The sequence below is a fragment of the Aulostomus chinensis genome, chromosome 16 (assembly GCF_037954235.1).
Source record: "Aulostomus chinensis isolate RoL2024-O1b breed Wild chromosome 16, RoL_Achi_v1.0, whole genome shotgun sequence".
Classification (NCBI taxonomy): Eukaryota; Metazoa; Chordata; class Actinopteri; order Syngnathiformes; family Aulostomidae; genus Aulostomus; species Aulostomus chinensis.
In genome coordinates, this window is record NC_141335.1 from 4,353,836 (window position 1) to 4,379,349 (window position 25,514).

Below are 25,514 nucleotides of genomic sequence, written 5' to 3' on the forward strand. Positions count from 1 at the left end.
CATTTCATCTTCAGTTATTTACTTTTTTTTTCTTTCGAGAACTGGGGGGCAACTAGCTTAGCTTAGCGTAGTATAAAGACTGGAAACAGGGAAATCAGTTGTCCGGCTCTGCTCCCAGCAACACCTCAAAATATCGGAAGGTTTTATCGGGTCTGTTTAATGTACACAAAACCAAAGTTTTCAGGGTATTAGAGAGCAAATACCAAACCCTGAATTTTTTTTAAAAACGCAGATGGAAATAGGCGTTTACGAGCTGAAACACCTCCTTCTTGGTGGAGGTACCAAAACAAAAAAACATCACACGCGTCAGTCTTCATTTCTCTGGTTGCGTTCCAGGTGCAGTCAGCTTCGGTATTTGAAACATTTCTGACAGGCTAGAAGTGTGAGACGCTCTCCATCCTGGACAAGCTTCTTCTTATTCAATGTGCCTGCGAGTTTAACACTAAAACACCCCCCCCCCCCAAAAAAAACCAAAAAACTGCTGTTCTGCCTCGCTCTTCCTCATCGGGCTTTCACCTCAGGTTTGCAGGTAAGTGTGGTGTGAGAAGTGACTGCTTCACATGTGAGACGCTTCAAGAGTGTCTAACTGATAAATTGCGAGATTTCTGACTAAGACAAGCTGGAAATAACAGGAACAATATGACCCGAGATCTGAGCTCAAAGGGCTGAAGAGACATTTGGTCGTTTTGACTTCAATAGTCTCCAATAATGCTCAAGGGAAGATTAACAGCACGTAAATTCGGCTTTGAAAACAAATTGCGTTGACATTCCACACATTTCTCAAAAACAAAAGTAGAGGAACTGTGCTGTTGGTAGGGATTATCTAAGCCTGATGATCTTCGTGGAAATTGGGATTACTGATCAGTCAGATACATGACAAAGGAGCAGGTGAGTCGACAGGTCAGCCAGGTAGACGCGCCACCCGAGAATTCCAGCCTCATTTGCATGTTCAAGAGACAGGAGAGACACGCGTGTTGCTCATTTGCAGCAGGAGGCCGAGAGTCAAACACATCATAAGTGCGGATATATTGGTTGTTTTGCTCTCCACAAACTGATCTTTCTGGTCTGTTTTCTCTGATTTCATGTCATCGGGCCAAAGTTGACACGACGAGTTCAAAAATTCCACCCTTAAATCAGTGACATACAATATTTAGCACAGACAGAGAGAGACTCCCCACTGAAGCTCGACTCATTCAGGCGGATGACGCGATGGCGTCCTGAACGCTGACAGCTCTGATTGCAGCTGTCAGTCAACATGCACCCACTCACATGTGTCCTTGCGGTACCGTCAGGTTGAGGTTGCTGAGGACCTTCAGTTTGCCGTACGACCGGCACACATCCCGGCAGCGGATGGCGGAACACTCCTGTCCAGCAGGCAGCGGCGCCTCCAGGTCAGCCTTCATGTTCCCCTCCTTCAGCTGCGGAGAGACCACGCATCACATCACCGCAGGAGAGACGTAAACGGACCATGTGTTGATTTTAATTTGGAAAGTTGGCAAACGGGACTCCAGAACAAGGCGGAGGGATCTTGAGATGTTGCTCTCCATTATCATCATACATCTAACAACAGACCAGCAGAACAACGACTGAGGAGATTAGCACTCATCCTCCGCTGTTGACTCTGCATGTCAAACACAGAGACATCGCAAGAGGCTTGTTATATATATATATTTTTTAAAATTCCATGAAATTTCATGACAAAATGATGGCAGCGTTGCTTTGTTGTCAAACTGCTAGAATTCAACTTTTTCCATCTGGGAATCAGTAAATGAAGCCATGTATTTCCCCTGTGCTGCAGCTCCATCAGTAGTTGTAGTTTCATGAGGTTCTACAGCATTCTTCTCGGTAAGCCCGACTCCACGCCACTGAGGGCAGCGACCAGATTAGTCTTTTTTTCCAAGAATGCGAGTGGAACGAGAAAGCGTTTTAAACCAAAGCATGAACACGCTTTGCTTCTGAGAGCCTTCTCGTGCACTCATATTACTGCAGCTTTCTGCAAATCTCATCGAGCTTAAGCAAACGAAACATTCAAATCATACAACAATTCTTTGCCCAGTAATCTATAATAATAACAGCCTTCTTTCATGGGTTTCCCCGGTCTCCTACTAACTCCCTCCATTAATCCCACGTCTCTCATTTTCAAGGAAGGAGATTAGATTGCATTGCGTAATCTGACACATTTATGTGGCCTCACCTTTGGCACTCTAGCCTACATCTGCCAAATGCGGATTATTATCACTGACATGGATCTCAACATCATTCCGTATGAATTAACCTGCACTTCCAAGCACACTGCGATGGTCTCTGATGATGAGCTACACTCCAGAGCCGAGATGTGTGAGAGAACGCCGGAAGAACACCCGCAGGAAAACACCAGCACTGACACCCAAGCCAAAAACTCACCCAGAGAGAAACGGTAGAGGTGGAGAGGATGAAGATCGGCTGATGAGTGTGTCAACAGGCTGAAGACGACAACTAAAGAGCGTGTGAGCATCAGCTGACGCAAACATCTCGGCGGCATAAATGCAAAGTGGAAGAACTGGTTCAGCACATGTAGGAGGATCAGCGGTCCTTGTAAACCCTGAAGGTTCTCTAAAGCTGACAAAAATCCTCCGTGATTGCGGAACTTTACAGATGGTCTTAGAAGATCCTCTTTTGATTCTGAAAGTCCTGCAGTTCAAAGTTCCCATGACTTTAGGAGAACGTCCCATTGTTTTATGGTCACCGCGGAACTTTAAAGGTTCTTTGACATAAACTTCTGGGATGTTAACTTTCTCTACATGCCTTTAGAACTGTTGAGGGGGGAAAAGTTAGTGCAGCCCCAGACGGAACATTACCAGTTCTTTAAAGAGTCAGGACACACGATCTAGTGGTACAATGGAGGAACACTCAGTAAGTTTCTGTTCCCTCTCTTTCCACTCTCTCTCTTTAGTGAACCAAACATTGATATTTTTTTTTTTGGTTCAATTTAGGAGCAGTAGTTCAAAAAAATCCAAAAAAATAATCAAAGAACATCTTAAATGTTCCTTTAAAGTCTGGCTAATGACTTCCCCCAAACCTAGCAGGTGGATGCCTGCTGCACGCTGATGAATGGCTTGGCTCCACATTAATGAAGGCACACTTCTCAGTTTCAGAAATTTGCTCCTGTTCTGGCATCTGCATGAATACAACACTTCAACTTCCGGTTTAAATGAAACCGCGGAATCGCTTGAGGTCGTTTAATTGTTTGGCTGTCAAAAAAAGAACTGTTGGACGAGTGGAGAAGTCTCATCCCTCCGTCCGCCGCCGTCGATGATGAACAGACCTGCAGAGACTCGAGCACATCGCGCCTCGACGCCTCCTGGGGAAGATGAGCTCAGAACCTGCCTCCTCCTTCAACTTCTGCTCTGATGATCGAGAGGAATTCCTACCTTCCTGCCGACTTGCTACCAACTCGCGTCACAAGAGAGAGGAGAGAAGAGGCTTCGCCGGCCGGGGGTCAGGTCCGTCCGGGTACAGGAGCAAGCGAGAGGCGGCAGAGAGCGCTGGAAGAGAGCGGCTGCTGTCGGGGTTATTTACAGACAGAGCTACGTTCACCGACCAGATGCTGCACTTTCACTTCTCCCTGTCACATCTGCGGTTTAGGGTGCGCGCTGCAGCAGGGGCGTGCACGGCCGACGGGCACTCTCTCTCTCTCACCATCACTCCATCTTCGCTTGAAATCACTCTGCATAAAGACTAAAGACGCTAAAGACCTCAAAGCAGAAACCGTCGCAGGTGCACCGGCGTGCATCCTAGACGCCCCCCCCCACCCACGGCCGGGTCTCTGCAGCAGCAGCAGCGGCGGCCCTGCTGGACGGAGCTGCTAATGAAGATGGACTCATACTGGACGTTTCCCCACAGAAGCAACAAGCTCGACCGCTCCAGCAGCAGCGTCTTACCCGCTCCTCCATCTCGGTGCAGTCCGCTGCTTCAGCGGTCTCATCATCCCGACCGGCTGCCTCCGCGGCCATGACAGCAGAGGAGGCTGAACCCGGTGTTCACGTCGAGTTCTGCCTGTCCGCACAGACGTGCCCGTAACTCGCGGGAGCGCGCTCAATGTAAAGCGAATCTAGACGTGGTACTGCTTTTGCGAGACAAAATACACTACAGTACATACATCTGTGCGTCAGTGTCCAACCGCCTGAAGAATGCGTTGATAACAACATTTGATGAGAAAAAATATGACACTATTGAGAAAGATTTAAATGAAAAAAATGTTAAAGACAAAAAAGGATAGCAGGTTGACCCCCCCCCAAAAAAAATTCAACGGTCAAACATTGTTAAACACATAGCAAAGGTCTGCTGGACCTTTACCTTTGGCAGACGTGTGTGTGTGTGTGTGTGTGTGTGTGTGTGTTCATGTGTGGAAGTGAATGAGAGGTTATTTGTGATTTGGATTTGCCTTTTCAGCTTCATCTCGATTTTTGCTCTCTCTTTTAGTATTTGACCTCCAGTACCTTTGGTTGTGAAGAAACGTGACTTCGTCCTTAGACATGTCACGCTTTAATTTTAGACGTGCTTCTACTCTCGTCATCTCTTCATCTGTCATTGCTCAGATAAGAACAGGTGATGCAGTTCCTACGGAAGCCGCACGATGGCAGCAAAAATAAGATTCAGTCCTGCTGAGGGACAGTTAAACCATTAAGGTTCATTGTCCTCTGTCTCTGTTGGGGCCTAAGAAGGAAAACAAAAACTTTCCAACAATAACACAGAATCGTGTTAATGCTTATTCTCCGATTTTTTTTTTGAGTTTTTACTCTGGATTCAGTGAGCCTGTCTCCTTCAGAATACTGTACACCAGCATGGACCGTCTCTTTCCCTCCTAGCTGTTTCTGCCGGTATGTCAAGGCTGAAACGAGCTGTTGTCGATCCGGATTGTTCATATAAACGCAAATAATTTCATACCTGATATCAATCCAAACAATCTGTGAATGGGAACACTTCGAGAGTAAATAGTCGAATGAGATCTTGTTTTTTTTTTTTAGTCCAGTAGTCGGCGGTAATACTACATCTAGACGGATGCCGACCGCCATAAAATCAATAGAAGAAGCGGACGGGAGAAATCCTGGTTGCTATGCGACAAGTGGACATCCCGCGTCCGCTAGCTAGCTAGCTAACTCGACGACCAGCTAACACATGGAATTATCCGCACACAACAGTGTTTAAATGCCGCCTAAAAGGAAAGGACCGTTGCAGCTGATCCACGGGGAAGTGGACGACATCAGCGCGCAGGTTCGCGCACAGTTATTCCAGTTTCCAGGGATTTTGGGGGGTATAAACTTTGGAGTGGGAAGCAGTGTCGCGGTGCATGTCAGACACAAGCTAACAATAACAAACTGAAGCTAGGTTACTAGTGGCCAATCGTTAACACTCATTTATTCTGTATTCACTTTTCTTTCCTCTCTGTCTTTCTAACCCAGGTGGACAGCCTGTTGAAAGATGTGAGGAGTCGGGTTGAATCCACGGAGTCGTCACTCAGGAGGTGAACATCTCCAGCATCTTACCAAAACCTCAGTGAAACTGTTGAGCTTTTCTACATCTTATTAGTCACTGGTAATCTTTAGAGATGCACTGATTCTTGTAGTGTTTAAATAATAGTTAAGCTTATTCTGATAGCTATTAAAAATGTTTTATTTGCTGTTTTTCTTGATCTTTATTCATCTCTTTGTGCTCTCAAAGCAAAAAAAAAAAAGAAAGATTTAAAGCCTTTCAGCCGTTCATCACACCAATCATTTGCTGGTGGAAGTTAACACGGTTGACATCAGTGCATCCCTGTTGCTTCTCACCGCGTGTTCCATGTAACTTTGTTTTGAGGGTTTACGTGAGTGTAAAAGAGTCTGATTTTGAACAGATGTCAAGAACTGCAGATTTCAGCAGAGAAGACACTAAAGAGACTGACGAAACTGACGAAGGTCAGAGCCCTACTCTCAGTTAACATGAATGATGCTTTGGTTGAAGTAATAGTGGTGCAGTACTAGTGCCATAATTGTATTCAGTCCTGTCAAAGTAAAACAAACATCATAGTCTTTTCATGTTTGCCGTCAGGCTGATGAGTCGGCTCCAGTTGGAAACTACGAACAGAGGAAAGTGGAGGAGGAGCTCCGATTACAGAGCGTCCTAGAACGTTTGGATACACTCTCCCTGCAGCTTTCACCACCAGGACCCAGTAATGCTGCCGGGTCAGCGACCAGCATGTTTAGCTACAAATACAAGAGTAAAATTCCTACTTTTGATTCATCCTAAAATTTGAAAATAAAGGTGTTACATTTTCTTATTTTGATCCACAGTAATGCTTCGAAGGAAGACAGTGAAGATAATGCTGATGACAGTGGTTCTACTGATGATGATGATGATGATGATGATGAGGATGACGACGATGACAATGAGGATCAAGCTCTGACACCAGCCTCCAAAACCGACCCTTCCACCTATACAGTCCTTAGAGATTTTGCAGGAGAGCAAGAAGGAGATCTGTCTGTTCAGGTGAAGTTTTAGAGATAAAAACAGCCACAGACAGACCAGCCGGTGCAGTGGGGAAAGTTGCTCTGTTACTGATGTGCTAATAAGGGTTCATGTTGATGTCTCTGCCCTAACAGAGGGGAGAGGCGTTGATGATCATCAAGAAGACAGGTGATGGATGGTGGCTGGCTCAGAACACCAGAGGCAACAGAGGAGTGGTTCCAAGAAACTTCCTGAAGGTACACAACTGTTCTAAAGAGATATTTCAACCCAAAGAGTGTCATTTGTTCATGAAGTACTCACGTCAAGATGTCTTGAAGCCCATGAAGAAGCATCTTTTCCCCTCTGCACGGCGTTTCGGTGATTTCAGGATTTTAAAAAAAGGACATTCTCCACGTATCTGCTGCCAGAAGCTAATGGAGACAAGTGCACAACAAAAGTCACTACAGTGTCTGATGAAGGCTGCTTGTATTTCAGATTGGCTCTGGTGTCAGTGATGAGGATGATGATGAAAATGAGGAAGATGAGGAGGATGAGGAATCAGATGAGGATGAAGACTACGGTGATGAAGAACTGACCGACGAACAAGAGCGAAGGTTCGACAGAATATTTTATTCATGAAGCTAAATGGTATTTATTCATTTCTTCTCTAATTACCTGGAGTTTCAGAACCACCTTTGGATTTGAAACTAAAAATTTTGACAACGTTGTGCTCTTTAATAGCGATTCTCCACATTCCAACTGGTCAACTGTCAGAAAAGCTCTGACGGAGGTAAAACCACTATCATACTCAAAATGATGAGCAGTAGCTCGTGTTTATTGACAGCCCTAAACTGTGTTTGCTGGCATGTGTTTGACAGATAGACGCTACAGATGTGCTCTCTGCTATGGGGGCAATACCCTCAGGTTTCAGACCATCGACTCTCAATAAACTACTGGTGGACGAAGGTTGTTGTGCACTCTTGTATCTGCATTCATGAGTTTTATTTCCTTCTCTTTTTTTTCCTTCTTTACTAGTTTTTAATTTTGTCCGGTTCCCCCGTAGGGAATGAATTCAGCATTCTGACATGTTCCGTGTGTGTTTTTTCCAGGTGTCACTTACAGAGGTAGTCATTATATTCAGCCTCGGCTCAGCCAATCACAGCTCTCCTTTAGTGACCTCTTCCTGGATGCAGACACCGGCAAGGTGAGACAGACCTGGGTGGGTCGCTCAGCTTCCCCGGTGAGCACAGATGCTCTCCTAAGACTGTCACTATACAGTTGATGGTCAGTGTCCGGGTCTTTCCTGTCACGTAGGTTCGTCCTCGGCAGGTCAGGACGTGTGTGTGTTTCACTCTGTGGGGCTGCAGGAACATCCCAACTCCTGGGGTTGGAGTTCAGGTCCTCAGCAGACACATCCGTCTCTGTGCCTTTGATGGGTCTCAGGTAGGTTGTTTTTCATTGGATGTGCAGTTTTACAAACACGGATGTCTTCGCTGGAATGATGCATGTGTTTTGCTTGCTGTTACGTATCTCAGAGTTCAAATTCATTTCGGTCTCAAACACTGTGAATTGTAACAGATGATAGTTCAGAATGGACTTGACTTACTGTTCACGCCAGGTGCTGAGTAACATCCACACAGTGAGGGCAACCTACAACTCCAAAAATCCCAAGACGTGGAGCTTCTCTCCCCGGGTATGACTCGTCGCCATGTCTAAAAATCTCAAAACAAAGACATTTTACAATCTGATGAATAAATTGAATTTGAATCTGAAATATAGCTTTTTGTGTGTGTTCCAGATGACGGGTATCCTTCCAAGCCTCCTCGATGGAGACTGTTTCCTCCGCTGCAATTTGGAGGCTCCTGACCTCGGTGTCCTCTTTGAACTGGGAGTCACATTTATACGGAATGTAAGGCTACACACTGATACTCCCGTGATGGTGATGGTATTAAATAGCAGCAGATAAGACACGTAGCTCACACAAGAAGAAGGAGGGGAACAAACTGACCCCCCTCTTCATAGAGAGACCACTAAAGAGCATCTGAGAAGCTCCAGTGTTTGATATTTGCTGTGTGTGTTTCAGTCTACAGGGGAGAGAGGGGACCTGAGCTGTGGCTGGGCTTTTCTCAAGCTGACTGACGACACTGGAAATCCAGTCCCCAACAGGCACTGTGTATACACACACACACACACACACACACACACACACACACACACACACACACACACACACACACACACACAACCATGTCTGAGGTTTCCATGGTTTTATCTGGAAAGGCAGCTTGATTTGTAGCTAAGTCTTGTTTGCTGCCAATGACATAATGTTCTGTTTTATGCGAGGCAACAGAAGATGCCAGAATGTTAACCTGACAAATCCAATCTGAAACTTGCCACAATAGATGTTTCCCCATCCAATCTTTTCCAAAATGTTTACAGTGGAATCTCTCAAGTGCTGTGTCCCAGGCAGTTTTTGTAACAGGAACTAGACCAGACTGTTAGCACATCAGTTAATTTAGCATTATGAAATGTGCATTACAATAACTCTGTCTGCAGAAAACACGCATGTAACGTGTATGTAACTGACACGCGAGCTGTGGAGGCTCAGGAGGTGTTGACGACTGCATTTGGATTTGACCTCAACGCTCTTTTATGGGAGTGAAAAGGAAGCAGGGAGACCAGCTGATAGCATCCTGGTGAGAGTGTCATAGGGTCAGTGTGAGGTATTGAGTCAGAGCTGAGGAACAGGTGGGATCGATGCGGGTTAAAGGTTAAGGCACTAACAGAAGTGCGGGGCGTTCAGCACAGCTTGTCGCTGTAACAACTGTCACAGTTTTTAGGTTTTATTTGATAACACGGATATGCTAAGTGCAGGCTCCACACAGAAGAAATCGATGATAGCAACAAGGGCCTTTTGCCCTCTCGGCACACTGCCGAATGTAGTGGCTGTTTTTTGAGGTGCACTGGCAAAAGGTGTGCATGATAATGAGGTTAGGAGTCTTTTCTCTTCACATCAGCATGAAAAAAACAACAACGAGACACCTTTTAAAAGAAAAAAAGAGGTCAAAAACTAGCTTGATGATAATTAGTAGAGGCACCAGAATGAGACAGGTGATTTTAGTCCATCAGTTCTAGCATGAGTGTTGACAAAGACCCCCAATGGAAATAACTCAAGTTTTTTTCTTGCCAAAATGTTGAAGCTGTGGAATATGACGATATTAAAGCTTAATTTTGGTGTCAAATACAACTAAACCTTCACCTTCTTCTCAGGATCCTCCGTTTACATTTGAAACTCTCCAGCATGCCCCAGGTCCCCGTACACAGGTTTAGTTTCCAAACAGGCGTCAGCGTCTTGTTTGAACACTTGAGGAGGGTCCACGGTTTCACTTTCCTAACGGCCTGATTTAATCCCTGTGTAGGACCTACGAGCTGCTAGTGAATGGTGGCACTCCTTATGAGAAGGACATCGAAGTGGAGGCTTCAGCCACTAGAGGGAGTAAGAACACACAGCAGAAAGTGTCACCATAGCACTGCTGAACACACAAAGAACCCGTCAATCAGTCTCTCCTCTCCTCTTAGCTTCGGTCGGTGTTTTCCAGCAGATGCTTCAGGCTGGACGGCAGCCCAAACTGATTGTAAAGTTCAGGTCACCCAACAGACGAACCAAGATAGAACTCAGGTGTGAGGATTAGCAAAAACACTGGAACTGGAACACACTCAGTGAATTATGGGATCTAAATCTTTATCATGACTAGATCTGGACTCCTGCCGACCAGCTGCCTCTGTGTTTCAGTCTCCTTCCAGACACTCTGCTGCACTGCACGAGCTGCATCGACCTGCTGGCTCTACACAGGCAGATGCTAGCTGACACACTGTTGATGGACAGGCCCACCATGCAGAATGCAGGTAACACACACACACACACACACACACACACACACACACACACACACACACACACACACACACACACCTCCATTTCCTTTTATCCAAATAGATGATTTAATTTCATAGAGAGAAAAGCTCTCCATGTCCCTCTTTCAGATCTGATATGCAGTCCTGTGCTTTCTACCTTACCTGTGCTGCTGGACCAACCAGACCTGCTGGATGCTGTCAGGGTCTGTAGGGCTTACGTTTACATCTTAGCGTCAGGCAGATACATTCAATCCAGGATCAAGGCTTTGGCTGTGTTGTAATTGTGAACTTATCTGATGATACTGATGTTCTCTCTCAGAGCGCCTGGATGGATGCAAAAAACGACATGAGCAGAGCACAGAAGGCAAGTGTGTATGTACCAGGTTTAACCACTAGAGGGTGCCCTTAGCACAATTAACCTCAATTTGATCCAGTCCTGCCATTCACGACTAAATATTTCTCCCCTCTGCGTGTTCACAGAGGGACTCGTCCCATCTGAAGCAGGAGTTTGTTAAAGTCTATATGTCATCGGCCTATTTCCTCCTCCACTCGCCCTTGTTGCCGTCTTACCGCTGGGCGGACCCTCCCTCTGAAGACCAGCGAGCCAGAGTCATCTACGCCACCCTGGAAGCTCTAAAACACTCCCAATACACCACCAGCCAATTAGGAGGCCTACAAATGTTTACAGACCCCACCCATCAGCATCTTGCGTTTGATGTCACAGAGTTGACCTTTGACCTCTTAAAAGTGGCGAGGTAGAATCACGCCACAAATAAATCCATTGGTTATAAATGCAATTTGTAATTTTTTTACTGTTAAGTCATATCTGTATTTATGTTACTGCTAATAAATCCCAGTGTACCTCTAGGCTTCATTTCCTGTCCATTTTTTTTTTAAAGACCATTTGCATCTTACCTCAGATGTGCTGACATGTGACTTGAGGGAGCAAACAGGGCCTGTAGGAGAGCTGATATACACCACTACCTACCGCTGAGTCGTTTGACCCTGCAGTGACGGCGGTTTAGAACTGTTGCAACGGCAGACAAAAGCTAGATGTCGCAGCAGGCAGCCTGTTCTCTGGCCGGTGGCTGAGGGTCGTAAGTGCTTTACTATCACGACTGTTGAATACGTCCTCCAGGCCTGGGGGGGACTGATGCCACTCCATCCTTAACGCTTTACATGCACATTTTTCCTGCTTAGATGGGAGGAACAATTTATCTTGAGAACGAAACTGATTTGTATGCTAGTACAACTGATTGTAACATTACTAGCTATTTTTGCAAGGAATATTTTGGTAAAAAAAAAAAAACATCCCCTTATTTGTAAAGTGCTTGTTTTCAAGTCTTTCCAGCCCTGTGATTGGCTGGCCACTGAAGTGCATCAGTCGTCTCCACCCGTTAGTTCAACATGGGTCCCGTTTGTGTGTCTTTCTGAGGGTGTAGGGTAGAGTTACAGGGTTCTAGAGGAGTGGTCAGAGTTAATGATTAGTCTGCTGCTGTCTTTTTATAGCCTGGTATAAAAGGACTGGTTCAGTGAACGGAGAGATTAGTCAACTCAGGTAATCCTTCATTTGTGGTTTTGCATCTTAAGTAACATTTACTGCCAGAATCAGTCAGTAATGACACAACCAGGCATCTGATAACATGCAGGTTGATTCATTCTTTTCAGTACAGCGTTATGGCCAAGATTTCTCTGAGTGCTTTTACCTTTATCTCATGACAGAGCATTCTGCTCTTCAACGACTCACAAATCGGTGTCTGGAGCTCACAAAAGACGGATACTGTTGGTGTTTAATGCAAAGTTTACTATCATTTTATCTGAATCTTGAATTCCTAAAGCACTATTTCATCCAAAAAAGTGTATGTTCCTTTTAAGTACTCGCAGCAGTTTGTCTTGACTTCACAGTTCCTTCCGTGTGACTCCATGATGCAGTAAAAGTCAACCAGATATACAGTATTTGGCTTGAAGCCAATGGCGACTTACTGCTACGGAAACACAGAAAAAAGCTCCGCCCAAAAACACACTTTTCTAAACTTTCATGTGCATTGTCAAGTGTAATCCACATTTCATTTGCCCGGCTGTATGCTCAGTGATTTGCAAACACTTTAATTTCAGCCGGAAACAAACTACCACACTTCTGGTTCTGTGTCACCGTGAAGGAGCACCAAAGTGGACACGCTATTGGGGTTTTTTTTGTTTTGTTTTAAAAGCTCAGTTCAAAGGGTTTGCGGATTGCTGAGCATACGGCTGGATGAAGAAGGATGAAGAGGATGTGATTATACTGGACTCTGCTCTTGAGACTCTTAAACAGACGTGTTTGGGCGGCTTTGTTGTTGTTAGCCATCACTTGCCATCAGCTTCAGGTTAGAAATCCATAGCAGTCTCTTTTTGCATTCCAGAGTCACAGAGAAATATTTGAGAGGACAAGACACCTAATTTGTGTGTGTACTGGAAAAGCAAAATACATTTTTTGGGTTGATACAGAATCATTAAACAGCCTAAAAGGGTGCACTCACAAAGGCTTTAAGTGTGTACACACACATACAACGTTGAGTTTGTTTGGCAAATAAGATCACACATCCTGTATTTCCACATTCCTGCAGCACGACTGCTGTGGCAGTGCAGCCCGTGGAGACCAGAGAGCGTTGTTAAGGGTTGAGCTATGGGGTTAAACTGGGTTACTATAAAGGTATCAAAGTAACTGAATATCTGACGGCAGCTTTAGACAAAAGAGGGTCAGATGCTGCTCGTTGGGCAGCTTCGCTCCTGCTGGTTTCATCACACAGAAACGATGTGTTGACACAGAACCTTGGAGATTTGTTACCTGCTGAGATCTGTCCTCCTCCATTGCCCAAGAAATGGTGAGGAACATTTCTGTCGTCACTGTTATTTACAAATGAAGAGATCGGATTTGTTGTGTCCACAGATCGCCAAGCTCTCTGCAAGGCACAAACAGAAACAGGTTATGGGCGACACAATGAGGACCTTTTGAAATCCTATTTGAGCATCCAGAGTGATAACCTGGCTGAATATTAACCATTTCTATGGTAACATGAAGACAGAGAACCCCATTGTAGACCTGACGGCTGTTCTCACCTGGAAACACTTGAGACGTTCTCAGCCGGTTCCCCGGACCAGTTGAACAGGGTGGTGGGACTTTCAAAGGATTAGTGTGGAGCTGGTAAGATGATCCAGGAAGCTGAGGGATGTCTCTCTCTCTCTCTCTCTCTCCCCCCCCCCCTTCTGATAGAATAAGGAAACATCCATCCTTCACATGATGCGAGGAAAAATATTCAGCTGGAGACGCAGGTGACTGACCTCCAAACACCGGCCATATCTAAAGGTGCCAAACACAAATGAGGTGGCAAGACACTCTTAACTTGTATTTATGATGATCATAATATTCAGAGAGTTGATTGATATTCTGATTACATGATAAAGTAGCAATTACGCTTCAACATGCATGGTATTACCGTTTAACGCTTTGAGCAGCTTCACTCGTATTTTGAACATCTGGACCAAAAAGAACAGTCGTCAGACACAATAAGTTGAATTAACATAACTTGTTTCACTAGCAGAGTTGATTCCGTTTAAAAGTCAAGAAAAACTGCACAATCCAAGTTTTCATTCACAATGAAATTAGCGGAGGGATAAATGTTGCATAACTAAACATTCCCCTATTTCATCTTGCCAGGGCAGGAGAATCTTTAGCTACCGTCTCCTGCTAAGCTAACCCAGGAACATTCACAGTTGTGGTCCTGGTCTGGTGCAGTCCAGGTGAGCAACAGAGGTTACCATGGCGATATATTTGGCTGAAAAGTAAACTGTATTCATGATTCAGTAAATCTCACGTTGACCCCGAAGTAACACAGCTAAAAAGCACTCATGCTGCTTGGAGATACAACACCCAGGCTGACAGTCAGGTTCAGACATATTTGCTAAGCATTTCTGTCTGCCATTCTCCTGGGAGGTCAGAGGTCACGGTCAACTACAGAGCAGATCCCCTGGAGCTAGCAGGGATTCCCCAGAACAGACACCCAAACCTGATCCTCAAGTTGGGGGGGGGTCGGGTTGCCGTGTTTACTGTACAGTCAGAACTCACAGCAGTGGAGGGCAAAAGATGATACAAGGCCTTCTGACTGTGTTTGAACAACTAACCAGTTGTTTTTTTGTCTTTTTTAATGACAGCTGGCAAGTCTTCCCATGGAAGTGCTTGTAGCCCTCACATTTTATTCACCTAGATAAAATAAACCATTTATCAACCAATAAACCTGATGAAAAACAAGCATGTGTGTACATATTACCTTATTTTAAAGACAGCTCTAAATCACAGAGACTGATAAAGACTCGAGGAGGAGGTCTTTTAATCGTTCTGATCAGTGAGGAGATCTTTGTCTCATCTTCTCACACGTACAGCGACTGTGGACCAACTCCGCTCCAATCTCTGCCGCCCTTGTAAAGCCTAACAGGTCGACTCGGGCGCGTCAAAGCAAGCGCCCGTCCCTGAAAGAGACGTCCCCCTGTGGATGAGATGAAAGCTGCTCACACTGAATGAGGGTGCACTCCAGGAGACACCAAGTGTGAGACTGGTTCTCGGTCGAAAGTGGTTGTGTCACAGAAATAGTTGCCGATGCCATAAACCGAAACACACACACACACACACACACACACACACACACACACACACACGCAACCTGAACACGATACCTACTGGCATGACACATTCTATCATTGAGATTATGTGGAATCCGAGCTGGTGGCTTCATTGTTCTACATTCCTCCTAAGGAGTGACCACAGCTTGAAAACCTCAATTGAGACCTTGAAAATGTGATCATTTACTGAGGAAGATCAGTGTGAACACAGACCTCGGATGCGTTTCCAGACAGAAAAATGCCTGAAATTTGTTTTCCCTCATGAGAAATTGATCATGTGTGGAGACAGTCGAGTGACGGAGGGCTGCATTTTCCAGTTAGAAATATTCAGCATGATTTACCTCTGCTCCTCTGATAACTTGGGTTGCGTCGTTAGCATGAACAAAGACGGACAGAAGCTCAGCTCTCACACTCGACAGTTCAGAAGAAAGATGTCCAGGCTTGGACCAGAAGATGATCTCTCACCGCTGAAACCTCACACTCATGAGTGTTTGGACACTAGAATTCCAGATGTGCACTTGATTGTCATTCATCTTGCGACAAGTTAAAGCAGGCTGCCTCATCCCAGACAAAAGCTGAGACGACCTCCTGCACAATAGCTTCTGTATACTTTAAGAGTTTTAATCCCTCAGCATGGAAACCATCACACTGCCTTTGGCAGTTCAGGGAGGCAAAAGCACAGTGAGACTGATTTGACTGCTCGCACCCAGACGGTCGTCATCTCATTTAAGCAGAACAAGATTCCGGTACAGATTCTGCTTTTATTTTCTGACCAGAGCAAATGACACCAACCACCAATTCCTTTCATATCCCACATGAAGACTGCATGAGTTGCCTCACAATCACTTTTTTTGTGTGCATGTAAACAACCCGTTGCCATTTCCAGAGACTAACAGTGTGAAGGCACACACAAACACATAAAAACTGCACAGAGAAGCACATCTACACACACACACACACGCACACACACACACACACACAGGAGACATCCTCTTACTGCACAAACAAAGCACCTGTCAAACTGGTCGTTTCAAGCAGAGGAATGGATGGGTAGGTGGAGTGGAAGATTGGTGGAGGGAGGTGCAGGACAGGGGGAGAGAAAGACAGGCTTTAAAAAGCAGATTAAAACAGGTTGCACATCTCATTCTAGAGGAAATCACACACACACACACACACACACACACAGAGGGTTTTGGACTATGGCTTCCACAACCTCAGGTGATGTCCTGCCCACAGGCGGCAGGATCTTCCTCTCCATCCCTGACTTGTTCTTCATCCCCGAGTTTGTGAGTTTCAATTCATTTATTTTCTCTTCCTTTTTTTTTTTTTTTTGGCGTCAATCAGTGCCTTCACTTCTCTTTTGTCTTTCAACCGTATCGAGAACCTTTCATCTGCTCGTTTCTCCTCCATCGTTCACTCATGTTGGAATCATTGAGATTACCATCTTGTCTCTTTTCTTCTCTATCTGCCTCTCTGTCGCTGCTCCACTGAGGTGAGTCTCCGTGCAGATAGAGATCTGTCTTGTTCTATTGGTCAGCACCAGTTTTTGATCAGTGGAGCGACGCAGGGCGGCTAATCCACCGCAAGGAGGACCGAGACAGACGAGGTGCCCAGGAACTCTCCTATTCATCTCTCCTGATTAATAAACGTTACGGCAGAGGAACAAGTTATGTCACTTTGCTTGGCAACCATCTTGTTTGACAATTTTGCCTGTGAGGAAAACTGATTCCAGTGAGAACTTACGTCGCCATAGCAACGAGGAAACAGAATTCACAAACACTCCAGCTCATTGGCTAAAAGTCCTAATTTTGTTTACCTATCAATTTAATTGCACAATTCAAAGAACATTTAAAAAAAAAAAGTAATTATTTCAAATAGTGGCCCTGCCAAATTAAAATATTTACCAAGAAATAACTACAATTTGAAGAAGGCGTCCAGTTGTGTCACTAAACTTTTTTTGCATGGCCTGATGAACACTCTGGGAAGCAAAAGAAAACTTTTAAAACTTTATTGGAATATTGCAGGAATATTCTCTGAGTGTTTAGGGAAATAAACATTTCTAGCAGGTATGTCCAACAATGCTACTCTACAAAAAAAAAAAAAAAAAAGTTTTACCCTCAAAATCTGCAAAACTAACAACATAAATGTGATACAAGTTCAGATGTATTGCAGGTTAGGTTTTCAAATGTCTCTCTAAAAACATAATTCAGATCTTTAAGTCTCACCAGGGACGCAACTCAGTTTACTGGTCGACTTCTTCTCATTCTCTGTAGGTGCCAACCTCTTGGATGTAATTCACAACCACTGATTGAGTGCACATTTTGGTTGTTTCTGCTGGGTGAAGCAGTTAGGAACCACACGCTAAAAAGGTGTCTACGAATTCAAACTGCATTAATCCCTGCATTGTTTTGTACAATTCTGGCAGAGGAAAAACTGTTAATACAGACCTAAATTTGAGAAATATAAAAAAGGGATAACTTAGGACGACTCGTTGGGGATGTTGCAACCTTCAACAGAACATGTGAGTCCACTAAGGCAAACTTCGATTGTACTCTGTTAAGGCTTTTCTGGTTTATTTGAATTTAGGGTAAATAGTTTCTACTAATGGCAATAGGATCTTTATAAAACCTTGGATTTCCTGCTGATCTTGAGAAATTGCCCTTCTTCAGACAATTCTGTTTTTATCAGCAGGTATCTCCTGTTCATAAATGACTATTTAAGAGGCAGCGAGTATCTACCTTTTCTTTAGAGGAGGGATTTGAAGATTAAATCTTTTGGACACCGTTGGAAAAACAGCAGCAGTCTGAGGTGAGGCAGAGGTGTAAGTGGATACCAGCCGTCTACTCACTTGTTTGACTTGCTGGCTCGTGTCTTTTTGTACCAGCGGAGACGCTTTTGTATCTTGTCATGAAGCTACGTGCTGCTCAAGTATGGAAAAGTACTGGTAATGTTTTAGTTGAAGTTAAATTTGAAGTAAAATCGAAATGGACGACGACGACAGGTGAAGGCCTGTTCTCAGTCGTTTTGCTTGAATCAAACAAGGCAGGTTCAGGAAGACGTCAGTTAGAGGACGATAAAAATGGCGAAAGAAAAAAAACCCCATACAATTGGAACCAACAAAGGCAGTTTCAACTACATTCATAGCCACCTACAACGCAGAAAAATGTGAGTGAAACATTTCAAAACGATAATTGCTTCACACACACACACACACACACACACACACACACACACACACACACACACACACACAAACTCTTCATGTGATTGCTCTTTACTTTAAACCAAGCTGTGGCCTGCGATGCAGGAAAATTAACCACTCTGCAAATAAGAGAACAATAGGGGGTGTTATTTGAGTTGGCACAAGGCATCATCAAACACTCAAACAGGTTTCTGTACATTAGATAAAGGAATATTCCACTGAAAGCTTGTTCTGGCAGCCATTACTCTGCTGGAATTTGTGTATTTAGCAGTGGAATATAGATTGCCGTGCGCTTGTATATTCAGGTTAACAGATTTAGCTGAAAGAATGGTTTGAGATGTAACGGTTGATTCCTTCTGGCTGAAACCTGTGACTATTTCGACAGCACAACCACAATTGTAGATCCACCAACTGCGGATGGTGTACGTTTCTCAGGCAGAGAAAGAGCTCCCTTTCACCTGGAACCTAACCGATATGAACAGAGATAAGGAGTGGGATTTATGATGGGATGCAGTGTTTTCACAGACGTGGCTTCAGTTGTTTGCTCATGCAGCTCTATAGGTACTTGACTCATGTAAGAACGGGAACATTTCAAGGCTGCAGCAATGGAAGTGTTTCAACAGTGAAGGCTTGATCAAGGGTTCTCTTTTACCTCCTTTTAACTGTTACATATTACAGCTATTGTTGCAAATGAAAAAGACTCGAGGGAGGAGTGTCAACTGTGATGAATGTAGTAATGTTCTGGGCCTCATTCATGAAATGTTTTTTGGGCAATCACACACACACACACACACACACACACACTCACTCACCCTCTCTGTGGGACCTCTGTACACATCCCTCTTGTTATGGTCAATCTCCTTGACATTCAAAAACCCTCAGCTTACATTTAGAGGTCAGTGGAATTCAAAATCAAGGCGCATCAGTTAGCCCGTTAGCTGGATAGTGTGCAAGCAGACCAGCTCGGAGAGCAAATGCTAGCCCATCAGCTCATGATCTTTGCACCTTGGCGCTATAGAGAAGTTTCTGAGTTGCAATAAGAGCTAGAAATGTGACAGAATGATTCATCAAGCTGTTTTCTGGATGTTATAAAGTGGAGCTGAACAAGAAGTGATTCTTTATACTTCCGAGCTCGTATTTTCCAAGGAGTTTAAACGGAAAAAAAAACAAAAAAAAAAAACATTTTTTTTCCAAAGGTAAAATCTTATCTACGCAAAGAGATCAGGTACTTTGTGGGACAGGGCTTCCTCTCTCATTTACAATCTGTGCTCTTAAGTATTCATTTAATAACAGGAGATACCTGCTGAAAGTCTCTGATAAAAAGTAAAATGTATTGAAATGAGGCACTTCATCTAAACAAGCATTTAAATAATGGATGGAATGAAAAACAAGTGATGATCATTCGTTTTACGAACATAAAAATGCCTTCAACATCCTGGGACTTCCCCTTCAACATAATTATGCATGAAAATGACGACGTCTTGGTTTGACAAAAGTCAACGCAGCCCTGAAACCAGCAGCATTTACGCAAAGGTTCTCCCCCCCTTCTCATCCAAAGAGGTTTCAGGTGGAAATCAGAGCTCACGAGGTGGAGTGAGTTCTGGAGATATAGTTGAACGACCCGCGTTGTTTCATTCAGGGTGTGGCAAATGTTGGTTACTGACCACTCAGGGACACGGCGGCTACATCACGAGTAGATGGACTTTGTTTGAACTTACCGACACTTGGTTTCTCAGTCAAGGGGCCCTCAGAGAAAGCTTGTATATCCAGGGCCCTGGATTTTGTGCCACACCTGCTCTTTTGACACTGGGACCGGTGATCGAGAGCTTCATGCTCATTGGTTGAGCTTCAGAAACACCGACAAAGACAAAGCAGGAAAAGCACAGATGTTAGTAATATGTGTAATGAACCAGCAGAATCCTGATACAGAGGCAGCTGAGGGCCATTTTTTTATGAGGGCCTGAGCCTGAAGGTACTTCGGGCGAAGACCCCATTATGTTTGCTCGTTCCATTTCTTTTTTTAACGTCAGTGCATTTCTACCGCATCATTTCAAGTCTTTGAAAAATAACCACCATGACACAACTACAGTCTCTTTTTTGCGCACCTGTTTTATCACGGGTTCATAGCGTTTGATGTAGGACAGTTCGAGGTGTGCTGTTGCTCCACACACTCGATATATTACATGCTAATGCGCTTCTTACGGAGGTTCAAGTGTGAAAATGCCACAGGCTCTTTCAAGCTGAGTGTTTGTCGAAGGAGGAGAGTGACAACTGAGCGCGCTCCAGAGAACGCCGCTGTCTCTGAGTGGTTTGTCATTAGGTTTATTTTAAAGGGCCGTAGTTTTAAGATGGAAAACCACTGTAAGTGATGTTCTGTGGTTCTGAAAGGAGCTTCAGAATGTTTGAAAGAACAGTAACCCCTGCAGGTCAACAGGGTTGTCTTAGTTTGGCCACGAATGTAGACTTTTTTTTGGGCTTTAAGTTCGCCGTGTGGTTGGAGTCACACGTTAAAAGATTGCATTTACGCCACCAAAATCATACGGTAGAGGTCGCGGTTCTGGTTTCAGAGTTATAACATGAAACAAAACCTGCACATCTCATAAATGTTTATTTACACGGAGTTGATGAAGCAATAATCCAAAACCCACTGGGAAAAAAAAAAAACCCGCTGGCTTTCGTTTGTAGGAAGTTGATAGCAATGTTAATTGAGTTGGCCTACAACAATAAGCACCTCTCTATTGCTTACCCTTGACAAATGATGAAAAAAACTCTTGACAATGCAAATCATTGTAACCTATAGATCTTAAAAGTGTCAAATATAATTTCCTAATTTTATTGCTGCTTGTTGTTCACGGCGAGCATCCTAGCAGCTTCGTTGGCTTTGGGATCGAACGCTCAGAGTGAGCAGCTGGGACTAAACCCCGTTGGACTCAGGGAGGTTCAGTTATCCAAGGGACGAGATTCAGGTCAGCTCATGCAACAGAAGGGTTTCCGTCACGACTGCTGATTCTGGCACTGAACAAAAGGGACAGCGCCCACCACGAGATTTCAAACCCGTGTCTTTGTCTCACCTGTGTGACCCCGTAGGTGTTCGGAGGTTTGGTGTGGATCCTGGTGGCGTCGACTCGCGTCTACCCGGACAACCCTTTGGGCTGGGTGATGTTCGTCTCCGTCTTCTGCTTTGTTTTCACGACGCTCTGGTTCTTCATCTTTCTCTGCGGAGGCAACCAGAGCAGCATCTGGCCCTCACTGGTGAGACATCCACCCAGTTAGCTTGCAGCTGTATCAGCGTACTGGGAAGCTTGTAGACACTGGTGCTGTCATTAGCAGTGTTGGACACCAGGGCAGCCTGTGCTCCGGATTACCCCACATGTAAGGATGAAGTTGAGGCTCGTGGTGAAAACAATACAAACCTTTAAACAGAAATCAAGCAATCCGTGAAGAGCCACGTGTAGATTATTTGATAGATGAAGAACTTCTGCAAAAGTTGATTGTGCCTTTCAATAATTCACAAATAGTCGCAGGCTAAATATACGTGGCTGGTTCTTTCTGCATCCTGGAGTCACAAAGAAGTGACGCAGGAAGGAAAAAAAACACATCTTTGTGAGCTCAAGACACTTACAAGTAAAGCAAAGTCATCTCCTGTATTCTTATTTTCTCTTCCAGTAGTTTGTTGTCCTTTAGGATTTAGTTTGTCTTCCAAAGCTTGTGCCAAATGACGTTGTCAACACGTATCTGTTCCCTCCCATAATATCTCCCTTCCACGGCCCCTCTCGTCCCTCCTCCGTCCCTCTGCAGGATGTCGGCTATCATTTTGTGGCGGTGGTGTTCTACCTCAGTGCCTCGGTGGATCTGGCCTACATCACCGTGCTGAAAGGGTGGGGTGTTACGGTGATTCAGGGCGCACCGACTATTCCAGTTTCATCGTTAATCGGCGAAAGTCTCAAAATCTACCGACTGGACATTGCTGCAGTGGTATGATGTGTCTCTCTTTCTCTCTCTCTCTTCCTCACACACACACACACACACACACACACACACACACACACACAAGTTCCTTTTTCCACTTAACTTCTCCTTTGAGATGAAAATAGTGTGAAATAATCTAAAGGGGTAATCATTCATTTGATGGCCTGACAGTGCCCCCCCCCCCCCCCCCAGTATCTTAACTAACATCTAAATAAATGTATGTGGGTTTGAATAATAACATTCTGGTGTAATGAGTGTTGTGTGATAATATAATCTGGTAATTTACTGATTTCCCACACATGATGCTGTTATTGAAAGGGTTTCAGTGTGATTTTAACAGGATTCCGGGCCGAATCCTTTAAAGTTTCAGGTTTTATTCGTCCTCTCACAGACTTTGTCACATTTTTGTATCATTTATCAACGGTGTGCTCTATAAACAAGCAGTTTTGACGCCACTGTTGTGACATTGACGTTCCGCATGATTTCCTGCTGTTTTCCCAGGTGATGTCCTACGTGGCAACCCTCCTCTACTTCCTCCACGCGATTTTCTCTGCAATTCGATGGAAGAGATCCTAAAAAAAAAAAATGCTGTCCAACCGCAAACCAACCAGAGAAGAGACGACATCATGACCCAACCTGACATCAGAATAAACACAGTTACTTTTCTTCTTTTTTTTATTTTCATCTCGAAAAACACAAGTTACAAACTAAAGTGCCAAAAACAACAAAGGAGTGAATGAACGAGCAGAACAGGAAGTGTATCTGAGGGCGGTTTTTAATCACATCCATCTGTTTTCTATACCACTTGTCTGTTGAGGGTGTGGGGGGGGGGGGGGGGGCCTATCCCAGCTGACACTGGGTGAGAGGCGGGGTTCACCCTGGACGCAGGGCCATCAGGAGGAGTTAGGGGCTCAGGATCTCGCTCAAGGATACTTGGACACGCTCACCGGGGGAAGTGAGGATCTAACCAGCGACCCTTCGGCTGCTTGACGGCGGCGCTACCCACAAGCCCCCTGTTTTAATCACCATTTACTTACCAAAATCAGAGAGTTTGGTCAGAACTGATGGATATGAACGGATCGAGCAAAAACATAAAACCAGAATAAAGAAAATGTTTGCATGACCCTGGATTTAATTAAATTAAGAACTTGATAATATTCATACATGCTTGAGGAGATCCGGAAACCTCGCTGCTTGTTTTCACACGGTTCCGAAGGTCAAGAAGAATTCAAATGAAAGAATTTGGGGCTTTTTTTTCCTCCGCGTTTTCCATCGTAAGCAGCGTATCGTGGCTGTATGTCTCTGCACATTTCATTACTGGGGATGTTCTCATCCCACGAAATCAAACAAAGGCTCCGATGTCGTGGCGTTGGTTTGCGTTCAGCTTCAGCGTGTCTGATATTTCAGCAGCCAGTGAGTCCCACGAAGGAGAGTCTTTCTAAATACGTCTGAAAGAGAAATATCGTCATCGAGACACCAGACGTTTTTACTGTCGCTAAGTTTTATCCTCCACATTTCCACAAACCAGAGAAGTGTCACAACGCAGCACATTCAGATTACTGATGGATCCTGCAGGAGGTTGTTAAAATTCAGGATATGAACCCTGAAAAATCCACTCCACTCGACTGGAGAAGAAAGGTCATCACTTATTTCAAGTTTATGCCGATCAAAAGATAAATGCAACTTCTTCCTCTTCACCGCAACAGAGCTCTTCATGAAACGTTCTTGAAAAGCTCCGTTTTGATATTCTGTAGGGACCAATGTTTCACCGTGGTTGTTTTCTTATTTCTTTGCAAATCTCTGCAACTTTTAGCGTGTATATACTTACAGATGATTTCACACAGAAGTTATTGTTGGAATCCATGATGTGGAATAAATGAAGTGGACTTTTAAACACTCTGGTGTCAGATTTTACTTTATGAGTGAAGGAAATTACCGCGTCAATGTCATGGCAGAACTCTGATGCACAGATTACTCCAAAAGAAAAACCCACTGGACGGTAGAATACATTTTGACTGGATGAGTTCTGATTTAGGGCTGCACGGTGGTGCAGTGGTCAGCACTGTGGCCTCACAGCAAGAAGGTTCCGGGTTCGAGTCCCAGCTCGGGTGTGGGATCTTTCTGTGTGGAGTTTGCATGTTCTCCCTGTGCCTGTGTGGGTTCTCTCCGGGTACTCTGGCTTCTTCCCACCATCCAAAGACATGCAAATGGGGACTAGGCTGATTGATACTCTAAATTGACTGTAGGTGTGACTGTGAGTGTGAATGGTTGTTCGTCTCTGTATGTTGGCCCTGCGATGGACTGGCGACCTGTCCAGGGTGAACCCCGCCTCTCGCCCGTAGATGCTGGGATAGGCTCCACCCCCCCGCGACCCTTACTAGTAAGGAATAAGCGGAAGACGACGATGGATGGAGTTCTGATTTAAAGATATACGATCAAACCAGGTTTCTCTAGATAAGAACACATAAGTGCTCAATGCTTTTCTTTTCGTAGTGGCAATGAAAAATGGCAGCACTTGCATTTTTACACCACATATTTCCCATAAAAGCTATCGTTTTAATCAAAAATTGCATCTCAGTATGAAGAAATGTAGAATTTTATTTATTGTTTCCTCATTTTAAGAATACATTGTTATTTTTTCTTAATGAGATCATTAAAAAAAAAACCTCTTATGTGGTTCTGGTTTCGGGGTTGTTATTTTGTGTCGGACTCTCAAAGTTTGCATTATTTTTCAACTCCTGATCTTTGTGGTGTTCTTTGTTTTCCTGAGTTCTTGTTTTATTTTGAAATGCACTTCACCCGCGGGTACTTTTGTGTTACTACCTGTTCTTTTTATTTATTTTCGGAGTGTTTCATCTGTTCCCCGTGTTTCTTATCCATTCAGCTCTCTGCCTATTCTCCTGTTCTCCGTCCTGTTTCCATGGAACGCCTCTCCAAGTCGGAGTTCCTACACAGAGGAAAAAAAAAATAAAAATCCAAGCTTGTCAGCAGTTGTGATGTAATGATGCCAGGAAATAAACCGTTGTGTGGACTCTCTAACACAGCTGTGCTCTATGAAAAGCAGGCAAGAAGGCTGCACTTCCTGTTTTGCTGTTTTAATCACAAAAAAAAACAACCCCAATAAGTCTGGCCCTCACTCCTGAAACGCAGGCCTCTGGACTAGAGACGCGTGACGTGAATCCTCTTTACAAGGAGGAACCAGCGCCTCGTTTGTGGGAAGTCCTCACTTTAGGTCCAAACCTGAGGTCTTCTGTTTGTTCTTCTATTAGCGTCAAATTTGGGAATATTTCTTCTTATGACTCAATTCGCCTGT

The 25,514-nt window shown here is 44.4% G+C and overlaps 3 protein-coding genes and 1 long non-coding RNA gene across 8 annotated transcripts in view; 3 read left to right on the forward strand and 1 right to left on the reverse strand.

Moving 5' to 3' along the window:
* abch1 (ATP-binding cassette, sub-family H, member 1) overlaps positions 1-10,363 on the reverse strand; it is a 72,326-nt gene extending 61,963 nt beyond the window's left edge. For 2 of the 5 annotated variants that reach the window (XR_015109490.1, XM_086180708.1), the window contains exons 1-2: positions 3,921-4,054; positions 1,270-1,418 (exon numbers count right to left, since the gene is read on the reverse strand). Coding sequence is in view for 4 of the 5 variants with exons in the window: in XM_086180708.1 (XP_086036834.1) it covers positions 1,270-1,418; positions 3,921-3,992 (221 nt within the window). In the remaining variant the exon portion in view is untranslated. Of the gene's footprint in view, positions 1-1,269; positions 1,419-3,410; positions 3,626-3,920; positions 4,055-6,783; positions 6,894-7,582; positions 7,956-8,068; positions 8,183-9,721 lie in introns of those variants that run through there. The other 3 variants (XM_086180709.1, XM_086180711.1, XM_086180710.1) reach the window with 3 other exon arrangements.
* Positions 5,035-11,241, forward strand: nphp1 (nephronophthisis 1). The gene is made up of 20 exons (XM_086180717.1): positions 5,035-5,253; positions 5,442-5,503; positions 5,873-5,933; positions 6,067-6,200; positions 6,309-6,504; positions 6,618-6,719; positions 6,958-7,076; positions 7,204-7,252; positions 7,341-7,428; positions 7,572-7,666; positions 7,777-7,905; positions 8,081-8,155; positions 8,261-8,371; positions 8,546-8,628; positions 9,882-9,958; positions 10,042-10,141; positions 10,256-10,368; positions 10,507-10,580; positions 10,697-10,741; positions 10,858-11,241. The coding sequence occupies exons 1-20, from the start codon at positions 5,188-5,190 to the stop codon at positions 11,134-11,136; spliced, it is 2,058 nt and encodes a 685-aa protein (XP_086036843.1). The 5' UTR covers positions 5,035-5,187; the 3' UTR covers positions 11,137-11,241.
* A 2,411-nt stretch (positions 11,242-13,652) lies between these two features.
* LOC147247227 (uncharacterized) lies at positions 13,653-14,840 on the forward strand. Its single transcript, XR_015109607.1, has 3 exons — positions 13,653-13,686; positions 14,077-14,154; positions 14,794-14,840. It is a non-coding gene; the product is annotated as an uncharacterized LOC147247227 (long non-coding RNA).
* Positions 14,841-16,097: 1,257 nt separating this feature from the next.
* Positions 16,098-25,207, forward strand: LOC147247228 (myelin and lymphocyte protein-like). The gene is made up of 4 exons (XM_086179637.1): positions 16,098-16,316; positions 21,320-21,484; positions 22,031-22,207; positions 22,703-25,207. The coding sequence occupies exons 1-4, from the start codon at positions 16,230-16,232 to the stop codon at positions 22,775-22,777; spliced, it is 504 nt and encodes a 167-aa protein (XP_086035763.1). The 5' UTR covers positions 16,098-16,229; the 3' UTR covers positions 22,778-25,207.
* The last annotated feature ends 307 nt before the right edge of the window (positions 25,208-25,514 follow it).